This window comes from Sinocyclocheilus anshuiensis, unplaced genomic scaffold (genome assembly GCF_001515605.1).
Source record: "Sinocyclocheilus anshuiensis isolate Anshui unplaced genomic scaffold, SAMN03320099.WGS_v1.1 scaffold425, whole genome shotgun sequence".
In the NCBI taxonomy this organism is placed as follows: domain Eukaryota; kingdom Metazoa; phylum Chordata; class Actinopteri; order Cypriniformes; family Cyprinidae; genus Sinocyclocheilus; species Sinocyclocheilus anshuiensis.
In genome coordinates, this window is record NW_015537947.1 from 521,329 (window position 1) to 536,582 (window position 15,254).

General features: G+C 37.4%; 1 protein-coding gene across 3 annotated transcripts in view; it reads left to right on the top strand.

Annotated features, from left to right (window-relative positions):
- LOC107664175 (adhesion G protein-coupled receptor B3-like) overlaps positions 1-9,900 on the top strand; it is a 209,305-nt gene extending 199,405 nt beyond the window's left edge. For all 3 annotated transcript variants that reach the window (XM_016454645.1, XM_016454654.1, XM_016454664.1), the window contains 5 exons: positions 1,032-1,127; positions 2,017-2,056; positions 4,889-5,559; positions 6,631-6,666; positions 8,835-9,900. In XM_016454645.1, the coding sequence (XP_016310131.1) occupies positions 1,032-1,127; positions 2,017-2,056; positions 4,889-5,559; positions 6,631-6,666; positions 8,835-9,023 (1,032 nt within the window). In that variant the 3' untranslated portion in view covers positions 9,024-9,900. The remainder of the gene's footprint in view (positions 1-1,031; positions 1,128-2,016; positions 2,057-4,888; positions 5,560-6,630; positions 6,667-8,834) is intronic.
- Positions 9,901-15,254: the final 5,354 nt, after the last annotated feature.

Sequence of the window (15,254 nt, forward strand, 5' to 3'; positions counted from 1 at the left end):
ATTCTGTTATCATTTACTCACCATCATGTTGTTCCAAACCTGGATGACTTTCTTGCTTCTGTGAAACACAAAAGAAGATATTTTTGACTATACATTTAAAGAAAACCACATTCAGAAGAGCCAAACAAGCCAAACTCACCCTTAAAATCTGCCAGATCTCTGATGATCCCTCTTCCTCTTAAATAACTTTCCTGTTGGACTGACATAACCAAGCCCTGTTATTATTATTATTTTTTTAATCTGTCATTTAGAGATCACATCCACTGGTACCCATTCTGGTATGTAACAGCCACTTTCCAGGACCAATTAAAACCAAATCCCTACATGTTTTTACCTCGTTTAACATCTGGTTTCACAGAAGTGGGTTGCGAATGTTTCATTTAAATAGTAGGATGTCCTTCTTTTTCCCCCTACATGAAACAATCTGGTAATTTCAGTGAACATAAAAAAGAAGGATAAAAGGAATTTGTTGCTATATTTTATTTGGCAGGCTTATGAATTTTTATACACTTTTTTTGATAAGAAGTTATAAGTTATAAGAAGAATAGTTGATTCAGCAAAGACGCATTAAATGGATCAAAAGTGACAGTAGAGACATTGTATAAGGTTACAAAATATTTCTGTTTCAAATAAATGCTGTTCATCAAAGAATCCTAAAAAAAATGTGTGCACAGTTTTCACTAAAATATTAAGCAGCTCAACTGTTTTCAACATTGACAGTAATAAGAATTGCTTCTTAAGCAGCAAATCAACATATTAGATTGATTTCTGAAGGATCATGTGACACTGACGACTGGAGTAATGGCTGCTGAATATTCAGCTTTGCCATCACAAAAATAACATGCATTTAAAAATATATTAAAATACAAAACAGTCATTTTAAATTCTAAAAATATTTCACAAATCCAGTCTCGCTGAGATTTCTTTCCGACCCCAAACTTTCAAATCCTGAAGCAATGTGCTCTACTGAAATGTTTTGTACAATAGCATATACTTTTGCTTTGCTGAGTGACTAAAATGATGGTTCATAGGTTCAAGATGCCTTCAGATGTCGCCTGAGAAACTGTCAAGACCCCATCAATGCAGATGCAACTGGTACATTTCCCAACGGGCATGCACAGATCATGGTAAGACACTCGCCTCCTGGGACTTCATTGTAAGAAACACTGTACATTCACGAGCTGGAATATGCTGACTTATAAATTAGCTGTGAAATCATTTGCATCCGGCATCTGTGCTATCAAAAGCGGGTGCTGTGACCTCTCAAAGTCCTCTTGATGGACTTTAATGCAGTGCTTTTTTCCTAGTACGAGTCTTTGTTATACAGTGTTATTGCTTAAACACTTATGACAGGATATGTAGAATTGTCTTTGCTTAATCTTTTAGCAAATCTTTTATCCATATCCTTTGGCTTTCACCTGTCTCAGATGGGACCCATTTGTCATATTTCACATCTGTCTTTCTCATCCTTCACTGGCTTGAGGGAGTAATTGCTGTTAAAATGGTTCCGGAGATGTGTGACCCGCGCAGAACCACTGGCACATAATGATCACAGTTCTCATTTATGTTTTGATTTAAAGTTTCTTTACTAGAAGCATTTCACTATAATGAGGCCTCCGTTTGTGCAGATTGTCTTTGATTCGCTCATTTCGCTGCTGTTGATGGCTCCTCTATCGCCGCCTCTATTGTGATACCTGATTAATCCAATTCTATTTATAAGTGCTTTCAACAAATTACTATTTTCTCTGTGGGATGTGGTTATACTGCAGACACAAGCTAGCAAAATCATACAATTTGAGAAGAATCCCATGACGGCATAGATATGTTAGACTGTATTATATAATTGATGTATTATTCTGATTTTACATAGTCAGTTAGACAGGAAAATGCTTTTGTGTGTGTGTGTGTGTCTGCAACTGTCAACGTGAAAATAAAGCTTCAGCTTTTATGTTGTAGTTCTGTCTAAATCAAACTCCTCTTGCATGTCTAAATTTCACTTTGTTTTTTTCCCCACAGACGGATTTTGAGAAAGACGTGGACATCGCATGTCGATCAGGTAAGAAACAGATGGTGCACTATTAATGTGTTTCCTAATTACTTCTCCTCTCCTGGGCCAAAACGGCCCAAGAGAATAAACATTTGGGTTGCACATTAGAATTATGGAGTCCCGGTGGCACCGGGCTAATCATCCAACAGGACAGTATTCAATATTAAAGTGTAGGATTTTGTTACATTTGGATAGATACTGATACATACAATATCAGTGTTGAATCCCCTCTTTTTACGTTCACAGAATATTAAATTCATAGACTATTACTTTCATTGTATTAATAATATATCAACCTAATTAAAATATTTTTTAATGCTGTTAAATTTATTAAGCACAATTAACTGACAATATCAGTTCTGACCAGTCTTTAAATATTCAAGAAGTAAAACTTGTGTGTCTCTGAAGTACAAAAAAAGGTTTATGTTTTAGAAACTGTCCATATATTGATATTGTACATATCAGAATCAGTTTTAGTCATAATTATTTTATTCCGCATTGTAATTCTCTTTTATCTTTAGTTCCTCTTTATCTAGCTGCTGTATGGAATAAACCACGGAATCCATGAGTTTACTGTTTAATTGTCTCCCCTAAGTAAAGGGTTGGTGAAGAACAATGAAGCTTTTTAGTCCCTTGAAATTGGTTCAAAACAAGATTTTTGTTTCAAGATCTAGACAGAATTGTTGTATTGTTATAATGAAAGATTGTTGTTAAAAAAATGTAATTCTTCTGACATGCATCCAACAAAGTTAAACACAGCATGAAGTCTTCATTACAGCCATTTTTCAGTTTGGATGTAGCATCGTTATGCCCCTAGACAGCATGGTGGCTCTTCTCACATTTCCTGAAAGCTCTAACTGGATTTGTTTGTCTGTCTGAAGGTGAAAATGTTGCATGATGCAACACAGTCTATTAGCTAGTTATGTGTGGGATTTAGACCAATGAGATTTCACTGTGGGTAGGTCTACACAGTGTGACGCCACATAAATAGAAACCAAGCAACTGATAAAATTTTGTGTTACTTATCGCAGCCAGAGTTCATTTAGACATTGATATGAGCTGCTAAATTACTTTAACTGCATAATGAGATGTCATGACAGTTGTTTGAATGTTTTTTGTGTATCTTCGCTTACGGCACGTTATTTAAAGTCTCTAAAAACTAGATGACTAAAAAGGGCATAGTAAATCAGATAATTAGCCTACGCTGTAGCCCTGAAATGCAGCTATAGTAACACAATTTGCTAACCCTTTTGTTTTTGTTTTGAAAATGAGTGTAATAACAGCACCCTGACTCTAGTGTTCTTCATTAAAACTGGATTAAGATCAGCTCAGAGAGTGATATTGTGTGACATTGTGTGTCCTTCATTAGGAAAGCATAATAAAACTTTAATCCAAGGTTTACTTTAACTTACAAAAAGAAAAAAAGAACTATTAAATTAATTATTTTAAGGACGATTACGTTTTTTTTTTTTTTTTTTAGATTTTAAAATGTTTACATTTTTATAAAAATCAATAGTAAAATAAATAAATAAATAAAGACAGTGTAACACATTTACATATTCACTTAAATCCTAAATGTTTTTATTTCTGGGATATTTATTTATTTATTTATTTTATTTTATTATTTTTTTTGCATTATAAAAATGAGAGTTGGGAGGCAAATGTTCTTAAGTACATCAATTGCAATGCTCCTAAAATTCTTTTTTTTGGGGTGTAATATGACCAGGTTCTTGACAGATTTCATGAGATTCACCCTGAAAGTCCTTGTCATGAGCCTGAAGTCCTTTTCTGTATTCTTCTATCAGTATTATGCTGTGCTCTTCAGACGCCATGTTGTGTGATGCATTAGTTTGGACTACCATCAGATCTGGAGGATTTTTAACCAGGCGTTGTTGTCCTCTGGTCTCCTTGTTGTTGTGTTATGAACAGTGGCAGTAATTCCCTTATGGATTCTTGGAGATAGAGCTCTGCTGCAGAGGACAGGCTGTTCTCACAGTGCTGATGCATCTTCTGTCATTGCATCTAGAGATGTGTGTGGCTCTTTCAGGTGAACAGAATGAATCCAGTCTAAATAAGGACATGTTTCTATAACAGCAGATATTGTAAGGTGGTGTATGGCTTGTGTATAGATAGTCTTTGGTGAAAAGATTGGTTTGGATGGTTAGTGCTGATGGACTAGTACAACCATGCTGTTGAACATGGTGATGAAGTTGTTTGGACAGCATCTCTTGGGTGAACCTGTTTATCTTCAACCCTCCGTTTTTAACAAAACCAAGAAAAGTGACATACTCAGACTAGATCAAAACTCAAGTTGTTCAAAAAGCACTGAACTGGTCAACCAAGTCTTGATAGTTAACCTGTTCATCTTCAGTTCTACATTTTTTACAAAACCTACGAAGTTGGTTTGGTTTAGGGCAAAACACATTTATACAAGAGGCATAATTTTGGTCTATTTTAAAAGATGACTGAATTATAGGTTCTTGCTGACTAAACAAGTCGGCCCACAACATGACATGTCCTTCAACCGGGATGAACAATTATTCTCTTTTGAATCTGCTTGAGTCTGTCGTTGTCATGATGTTTGCCACTAGAATTGTAGCTTTATATGTTATGATCACTTGTTTTTGGGGTGTAGGCTAAACATCATCTTTCACTAGTGCCGTTATTGTTGGATATGTTAGTATTAACACTTCAGCTGTGTGTTCAAATGTTCAACGTCTGATTGGCTGCATTGCTTGTTGCTTTTAAACAGTTTATTTTCAGTTCTAAATCAACATTTAAAGCATAGCTTACATTCTTGCGTCACACACTTTCACTAATGATGTTCCTTCCTACCTGCAGCCCTCCACAAAGACATGGGCTCCTGTCGAGCGGCCACCATCACCGGCACCCTCTCCCGCATCTCTCTCAATGATGAGGAGGAAGAGAAAGGTCCCGAGGGGCTCAATTACTCCACGTTGCCTGGCAACATCATGTCTAAAGTGATCATCCAGCAGCCCTCTGGACTTCACATGTCCATGGGCATGGGCGATCTGGGAGAGCAGTGTTTGGACAGCACGGCAGACATGCGGCGAACCGTATACCTGTGTACAGATGACGCCACCAGGCAGAGCGAGCAGGAGCTGAGCGCCCACGACCTGAGTGGCCACCCTCAGCCGGGGCAGATGGAAACGGACTACATCGTCCTGCCTCGCAGTTCCGCGGCGGTGTCGGCGGCTGGGTCTAGCTGCATTCCCACCCTGCTGAAGGAGGACAGCAAGATGAGCATGACCATGGACTCTCTGTCGCACGACAGGTTGATGCATTACAAGATGGGCGCTGAGTTTAACCTCGGGCCCTCGGGGATGGAGCACATGGGAATGGAACAGCAGTACCCCGTCCAGGCCGAACACATGCAGAATCTGCCCTTCGAGCCACGCACGGCTGTGAAGAACTTCCTGGCAGAAATGGAGGAGAGCGGAGGACTGTCACGTAGTGAAACCGGTTCAACTATATCGATGAGCTCTTTAGAGGTGCGAGTTTGAGTCTGGCCTTGGGTGTAGACAGTTAGACAGAAGTAAACTCCACACATGTACATGAACACATATGCATCTAGATACACAAGTGTGATTTTACTCGATGCACACCGATTTAGTGCAATTCATAATGTAGTGCATTTTTAGTTTTGCCAACATGGTCAGTTTGAAAGGAATCTTGTGCCCTAATGTCTTAAACCTCCAAATTAAGCCAAAGATGACTGGCGCAAAAAAAAAAAAAAAAAAAAAAAAGTTTTGAGATGTTTAACTTAAAGATGTTGAAGTTAAATTTGTAAAGAATTGACAGTAGCGACATACCTTCCATATTTTGACGTACATAGTCAACAACCAACAGATAGTTCTACTGTATACATGGGTTGTTGATTGAATGGAGGCAGATCTAAATGCAAGCTTGTAATCGATTAGGCGGGGGTTTAAGTGGACTAAATGATTGGAGAAGTCTGGCTTACATCACAAGACAAAAGTCTGTGTTTTTACCGGAAGATTGAGTGATGACATTTTGTTTAAAAATTACAGTATTAAAAAAAAAATTGTCAAAAAGAAACATGCATGGATGATTTTTCAGTAAGATCATTTAGAAACCTTAATTTCATGCCAAATTTAAATGGATAGTTCACTCCAAAAATGAAAATTGTCATCATTTACTCACCCATATGTCGTTCCAAATCTGTATGACAGACTTTGTAGAAGAAAGCAGAATATGTTTTAAAAAATGCTTTTCTTTGTCCATATCTGTTGTTCAGAGTCAGACAACATCCTCTTTTGTGTTAAATACGTCCAACGAGACTGAACCGATCAAGCATTTGTGCCTGCGTTTGCATACATCTTGTAGACTGGTATCGACCGGCTGCCTTGAGGGGAAAATACATTTGAACCTGATTCATTTTCTGCAAAAAGCCTCAAGGCATACAAGCCTAGCTCTGATGCGCAAGGAACATACTTGCTCATATATGTTTTAGAGATGGGACCAGATTTCAGCAGATTATTTCTCTAGGTTTTGTAATATCTAACTACATAATTTTTTGTCTTTCTGTCTTGGTTCTACAGAGAAGAAAGTCGAGGTACCAGGATCTAGACTTCGAGGTGAGCGAAACCTTTACTTGGCGAAGTGCATGTGTCAGGGCCATTTGTTGCATTTGTGTTTCGCCCCTTTAATTTACTACTACTTTGTGTAGCACTTAAGCTTATTGGAGAAGCATGTCCTGACACAACTGCGATTTATGAAGCGTTGTGTGGTTTAGTGTAAAAGCAATGCTGTCAGCCACCACATATTCCCATTTTATCCTTTTACATCCCCTGACTTCAAGCTGAAAATCAAAAAATAGCCTATATATTTTCACGTTTTTAAGGTCACTTGCAGTATCCCCCAGAGCATTTCAGCCCTTTACCAAAAAATGAAATTGAATGTCAAGTGCTACCACTGACCCTTCATATATGCCAGTGCCGTTTTTCATAACCTTGTCATAGCATTCAGCCAAATTTGCAGGGTGAGCACGGCGGTTTTATACAGTGATAAATTCTTTGAAAGTAGCCAGGTTTTTTCCTGTTGCAAAGTTCTGGTTCTCAGCTTGACTGAACAAGAGCGACTGAGCCATCATTGTGATCCATGCCCATGCATTCATTCAAACACAAGGCTGTAAGCTGCTAACATGCTCATTATTTCCTTTTCTATTGGCTAATCACTGCTTGGCAAATGCATGGGACAAAAAAACACTTGATTTGCTTCAGATATTGGAGAGGTTCTCTGTGCTTTCCGCAGTATGATGCACCAATTATCTGTTGTAAGGCTGGTGGGATTTTTGATTGGAGCAGGCCAATTGCAACACAATCACATTTCATCAGCCAGCACCATGCAGTAGAGGAACGTTCAGTGTCATTTTGCGTCCAGCTGACTGGAACTGTGAGGTTCACTCTGTTCATCAATGAAGAGATTTTCAGATATGTTTTTTAACTAGCTTATCCTCAGTATAATAGCCTAAAATTAATTTCCTGCTATTACAGTAGTATGCATTTCCAGTGATTGGATCACAGTTGAAATGCTCTCGACCTCAATAAAAGCCAATGCACTCCAGACGCAGTGACCGGATCACTGAAAATACATTCGGATTCTGTTCGATGCAGGTGTAAATGTTAATGTGGTCTTGCGATCTGGTCACCTGATTTAATGATTTATTCCACTTTAGACTGTTAATCCAATGTAGATTCGCAAGAGCACTTTTTTCTTCCTTTTTATTCACTTGTAAACTTGCATTCGTTACTGTGAGAATGTTTCTAAAGTAGGAAATAGACCGAATGCCTTTTTAAGCAGTCAATATAACTGAAAGCATTTTGATTTATCCATCAGTGTAAATGATGGAAATGTCTGTTTAATGCAGCTTCTAAAAGTGGCATTTCCATATTGTGCAGCTAAGTGCAATCAGATGCAAGAGTCCAGATACGATCCTGATATGAAATGCATGGCTTACACTTTACAATGAGGCTCTATATTGTAACATTAACTAAGGCATTCATGAACTAACAATGAAATAGTCCTCTACTGCATTTATTAATCTAGGCTAATGCTAATTTCTACATTTCAAGTCATATAATTTAGCATTACTGTATCATGAAAAACACGAATTGCCAATGAACAATAGTATATTAATAAATGGTGTAAAATGGTTGATTCTTAATTCAAGAACCCTAATGCATTAGCTAAAATCGAACCTTATTGTTCCGTGTTAGAAATGCATGTTTATGTCGGGTGTATATTCATGTAGTCGTAGCAGAATTTTGCCATTCACTGCCTGTTGCTTAGTAACCGCTGGAAGAAATGATTTTGTGTTTTTATTCCCTTGAAAAATCTGAGATGTTCCTGAATCTGGAAACACTCCAAACATGCTGTTAGGTCAAACACTTTGATTATTGAGCTCTGGGTGTGTATCTGCGGCCCCAAAAATGTTTTTGGGACACAAATGTATGAATGTCATTGTGTTAATTAACAAAATATCAAGTCAAGTGACGTGACATATAATTTCAAGATTGGTGTGATATTTTTGATCTAATGCGGTGACTTTCATACATTTCATATGTTCAAATATTTTTAGGGCCACTGTGAGAGAACATGAATTAAAGCTTGATGATTCATGTCCATGTGAAACTTCCAGTGTCTGACAGTATCATAAAACGAGTCACAATAATGAGAAACCATATTGAGAATATTGCAGAAATGTAGTATTTCTAACACGGCGGCTTCTCGTCCTTTTCCGTAGGACAAGGCAATGCTAAACAAGAACCCCTGGGAGAGTTTCAACCTGGCAAGTGAATATCAGAACTACGCCACAATGAATGTACTAGAATCAGACACAAAGAACTCTCTGGAGATGACTAACGCTGAGTGGGAAAAGTGTGTCAGCCTCCCTTTGGACGTCCAGGAGGGAGACTTTCAGACAGAAGTCTGAGGAATAATGAAGCGTTAGCAGGGACGCGGAAGAAGGTGGACATATTTTGCACTGAACAAAAACACGGAAGACTTCTCATGCAGCCTTGGAAAGACATATCTGGATTCTAGGAGTCTAGCAGGGACAATATGTGCCAATAAGATTTTAAAACAAGGAAGGACAGACAGAAAAAAAGACGTTAGAAAAAGACAAAAAAAAAACAACAACTGTGTTATCTTTTTTTTGTATTCTCACTCGTGTATTTAGTGGGGGGCAGACAATATCGAACATCATGTTTCAAAAGTAACCAGTTGGAAAATAATCGGTTCCAAAAGCGTTATCTTTCCAAATGAAACCTCAAAAGAGAAAACGACACGACGTGATGTCCACCCACGAGCGGCGGCTGGGTTCGGTTTTTCGTTCGGCGGGAGACGAGCCCAGGAATACAATGTATATACTTGCGCAGGTTTTTAAAAAGTTTATAACAAGTCCGTTTGGCCATTACTACACTTTTTACTTTATAATATGAAAAGACAAAACTATTCAGAGGCAAAGAGGATTTTTTTTCTTTCATTTAAAAACGAATGTTTGTCGAGCTACATTCTTCATTGCTTTAAATGCAATAAAGGTAATACTCACTTTTTTTATGAATAATATATTTCAAAACTTTAATACTGCAGAATCTGCCTGGAAGCTCAGTAAAGCTCTCTCATCTGCAGCCCTGTATAAAATATTTAAAAATCAAAAATGTTGTATGGTGTAAATAAAACTTTTGTCTACATATGTTTTACTTGTGCCAAGCTTATTTTAATGAGAAAAGAGAAAATTGCCAACTTGATGAGAGTTAGCGAAAAATGTTAACATTTGAAAAAGGAATGTAAATAAAAGAGGAAATATGTTCGTACTGCTTCAGAGACCTTGTCGACTTACTCCTGTGTCACGCTGCGTGTCTCTTTTCTGGACCCCATCCCTGTGGACATCCTCGCAATCTCAAGGTCCTTCATTCAACAGCAGCAGAAAAATGCTCTATAATTACTTGTCAGACCTAAAGGCAAATAACAATGGTATTTTTAACGGCCATTAGTGGAAAGGAGGAGACGTGTGTGGCCCTGGCTATAAAAATAGCACAGGGGAGCTAAAAATAACAGAAAGTATAGTCACTTCGGGGTAACGGCGCGCCACATATGTCGTACCTTATGTGCAATAACGCTATCAGCCAAGGAACTGACAGGATAGAGAGAACCGAACCAGAAATACTACCAAAACCTCTTGGATTTTAAGATAAGTTTACAGTTTAAAGGCGCGAGGATTGTTTAAATTTAGTTGTTTTCTGTTTTTAATGGTGCATTCTTCCAATGGCATGATATTTGACCATCTAAATCCCTCAAAACAAACCATTTTTTGAATTTGGAGGCAAAACTGTTATATCTTTAGCATGAGGCGGATAGTGTTCGTTCATATTAGTGTTATTTGTACAACAGCTGAAGCGAAGATTCTTTTTCCCACAGAAAGACGAATAAGTAGAGCTCACCTGAAACCCAAAAACAGAAAAAGGCCGTGCTGTCACGTACCGCTGCTACTTATAGACCTGCAGCTCCGGATGACGTCAGGAGCATCTGTTTAGTGCTATAACTCGTCCTGTAACGTACTGTTTTCGAAATCTGGTGTATCATTATGCATTCCACACAGTGAGACTGTCTACAAACTCGTGTCATGACTCACACACCTTGTCAGTCCCAGAGACCATGATTCAGGCCCGTCAAGCCGGACCTCAACAATACTCCGGGAGATAGTTTTGGAGCTGGCTGGGATTAGATTTAATACTTTTGCCAGATACGACTGAATGCTCACTGATGACAGATGGGACAGTAAAAGCGGTTCAAAAGGGATTATACTCCTAAACTTCAGCTTACCTTCAGATACTTTATAATATGAAAAGACAAAACTATTCAGAGGCAAAGAGGATTTTTTTTCTTTCATTTAAAAACGAATGTTTGTCGAGCTACATTCTTCATTGCTTTAAATGCAATAAAGGTAATACTCACTTTTTTTATGAATAATATATTTCAAAACTTTAATACTGCAGAATCTGCCTGGAAGCTCAGTAAAGCTCTCTCATCTGCAGCCCTGTATAAAATATTTAAAAATCAAAAATGTTGTATGGTGTAAATAAAACTTTTGTCTACATATGTTTTACTTGTGCCAAGCTTATTTTAATGAGAAAAGAGAAAATTGCCAACTTGATGAGAGTTAGCGAAAAATGTTAACATTTGAAAAAGGAATGTAAATAAAAGAGGAAATATGTTCGTACTGCTTCAGAGACCTTGTCGACTTACTCCTGTGTCACGCTGCGTGTCTCTTTTCTGGACCCCATCCCTGTGGACATCCTCGCAATCTCAAGGTCCTTCATTCAACAGCAGCAGAAAAATGCTCTATAATTACTTGTCAGACCTAAAGGCAAATAACAATGGTATTTTTAACGGCCATTAGTGGAAAGGAGGAGACGTGTGTGGCCCTGGCTATAAAAATAGCACAGGGGAGCTAAAAATAACAGAAAGTATAGTCACTTCGGGGTAACGGCGCGCCACATATGTCGTACCTTATGTGCAATAACGCTATCAGCCAAGGAACTGACAGGATAGAGAGAACCGAACCAGAAATACTACCAAAACCTCTTGGATTTTAAGATAAGTTTACAGTTTAAAGGCGCGAGGATTGTTTAAATTTAGTTGTTTTCTGTTTTTAATGGTGCATTCTTCCAATGGCATGATATTTGACCATCTAAATCCCTCAAAACAAACCATTTTTTGAATTTGGAGGCAAAACTGTTATATCTTTAGCATGAGGCGGATAGTGTTCGTTCATATTAGTGTTATTTGTACAACAGCTGAAGCGAAGATTCTTTTTCCCACAGAAAGACGAATAAGTAGAGCTCACCTGAAACCCAAAAACAGAAAAAGGCCGTGCTGTCACGTACCGCTGCTACTTATAGACCTGCAGCTCCGGATGACGTCAGGAGCATCTGTTTAGTGCTATAACTCGTCCTGTAACGTACTGTTTTCGAAATCTGGTGTATCATTATGCATTCCACACAGTGAGACTGTCTACAAACTCGTGTCATGACTCACACACCTTGTCAGTCCCAGAGACCATGATTCAGGCCCGTCAAGCCGGACCTCAACAATACTCCGGGAGATAGTTTTGGAGCTGGCTGGGATTAGATTTAATACTTTTGCCAGATACGACTGAATGCTCACTGATGACAGATGGGACAGTAAAAGCGGTTCAAAAGGGATTATACTCCTAAACTTCAGCTTACCTTCAGATATGGGCCTCAAGTGCCATCATCTCACATGTTGATGTGCATTAAAATCACACATGTAAATCCCGGATTAATCCTCCACTCTATTGAAGAGACTTTTCCTTGTGGAAAGCAGTTGGTTGTTTATACACTGGCAGACAAAATTTTGGAATAATTATAATTTTGGAAAGAAGTCTCTTATGCTCACCAATGCTTATTTGATTAAACACAGTAAAAAATATATATATATATATGTATATATTATATGTGTGTGTGTGTGTGTGTGTGTGTATATATATATATATATATATATATAATTATTATTATTAAAATTTTAAATTACTGTTTTATATTTGAATATATTTTAAAATGTAATGCGATGGCAGTGCTGATCCTTAAGAAATCATTCTAATATGCTGATTTGCACCTCAAGAATATTTGATCGAAAGTGACAGTAAAGAATGACATAATGTTACAAATATATATTTCAAATATATTTTGGTGTTCAATGAACTTCATATTCATCAAAGAATCCTGAAAAAAAAATGTATCAAAGTTTCCACAAAAATATTAAGCAGCACGATTGTTTTTTTTCCAACATTGATAATAATAAGAACCATTATTCATAATTGCGCACTAAAACATCAATCAGAATGATTTCGGAAGGATCATGTTACACTGAAGACTGGAGTAAGGATGCTGATAATTCAGATTTGCCATGACAGAAATTAAAATAGAAAACAGTTATTTTAAATTGCATTCATATTTCATGATATTACTGGTTTTACTGTATTTTTTGATCAAATAAATGCAGCAAAAAAAAAAATGTAAATCTTAATTATTCCAAACTTTTGGCTGCCAGTGTAAATATGATTATAGGACACAAAACTGAACTTTGCAAAGTTTGGATGACACTCAAGAACTTATTTAAAGTAATTAAGACTTAATTTGTTAGTTGTCTCAAACACAGCAGACAGCGTGAAAAACAACTTGACATGCTCATGTAAAGTGATTGTTAGTTTAACTTTGGAGAAGATTGCAAACTAATGATGCATATTAACAGACAAAGCGTTCATTGTGCACAAATGTTGACCTCCGAGGTTAGAAAACACAGTAATGTGATGTGGAGGAAGAGGCGGGTAGTACTGACATTGACTGGAGATGTCACCGTATTAAAAATAATAAAGCCCATTATGACAGCGACCAAACATGATGACACATGGAACGGATCCCAGGCCCCGTTCTCCACTCTCCACGGCTCAAAATGAAAATACGTTTGTCCTCTGTTTTTCAATGTGCAAATCAAAATGTCAAATCCATCACATTACAGGCCGGCGGGAAATCACGGCAAATGAAATTCAGCACACACGCACAGTGAGTGTGCCCTGGTGGGTGTTTGTAAGTCCAGCAGGGGACACATTGAGCGGTGGATCAGACTCATGCAGGAGAGGGAATTGAAGCGCAAGTCAACACAGACTCTGTATTCTCACTTGTGCTCAACTTCCATTCATGATCAGAAGGGACCGCTGTCAGTGTGAACACGTAAAACATTTTCTAATAGAGCATTTGATGTTATTTTATGATTGTTTTTGTGTCACATATTCCAGAGTCCAGATTACTTTAATGGAAAGCTAGGAAATAAACTCTTAAGCTTGGCCGAAGTAAGAAATCGTGGCAACACTTTGCTTTAAGACCTCATGTACAATGCATTATATAAGTATTCATAATGAATGTTGTCAAGCATTAAATATTTTCATAAATTATTGTAACCAAAAATCATAATATTTGCAGTTTCCAAAAGGGTCCAAACGATGTTACTTCCTGGGTGTTATTTTTATTTAATTTTTTTGTATTTTAAACAAATTGTCTTTTATTGTGAAGAAGAAGAGGATAGATTGTACCTTTGAAATTGCACCTTATTCAGGGAAAGTGATGATAAAAAAATATATCAATATATATATATAATTTTTTTTTTTTTACTATATTTAGTATATATTTGGGTAGCTGGTTTCAGCACCACGGACAGCAGCATGTTGGTTATAACATTCACGAAGAACAAACATTTGCCTGATCAAGAGTGAAGAATTACCAGAGTAAATTATTCCATGGAGAATAAACCATGGAATATATGATATAATGATATATTCAGCTGACACGGTTTGAACCGATTCATGCAAATTAATCTAACCTAAGCTATTTTTGCTTGTGAAGTTAAAATCTGAGATGCTATTAAACCATCGTTCTTTCATAAGCCACTGATTCAAGCGTCCTATGAAACAGTCTGTAATGAGGACATAAACATTCATTACTCTTCAAGTACATACTGTAGTTAGAGGACATTCAATTATTTCAATGAACACTGTAAGTCCCAAGTCGTTCTCTAATTGTGTTGAAGCGGAGGCCTCTGCTAATGGCTCCCTGTAGGATGAGCTTGTGTTTTATTCAGCTGTATGACTCCCCAGCTGCCAGCAGCTGTATGGACACAGTTTAACAGCGCTCATAATGGCACAGGACATCACACAGCAACTACCAGTTTCTATTCTTTGACCTCAGACCAAGTAATTATCATTCCCATAAGGATGGCCTTTTCTGCTCCAGATTGGCTGCTGCTGTTTCAGGAAATGGTCAGTAAAGTGAAAGGCTCAGGAACTGGTCAGGTCTTCATGAGACTCGTGACAAAGGGGACAATTATAGCAGACCTTATATGTTAATCATTCATACTTCCTGTTAGAACTGCATGATATTGTTGGGGGGGGGAGACTGCCATTGTGATATTTAGTTTTTCTGCAATATATATTGTGATATGAAAAATATGTGACTTTTATTCAAATGTATTTTTTATTATTTACATTTTGTATGATTTTTTATCATTTAAAATAGCTCTATTTGAAATGATTTCATTATTCTAAAATGATAGGGGTGATTTGGGTGGGGAGTGCATTTTAGGGAAT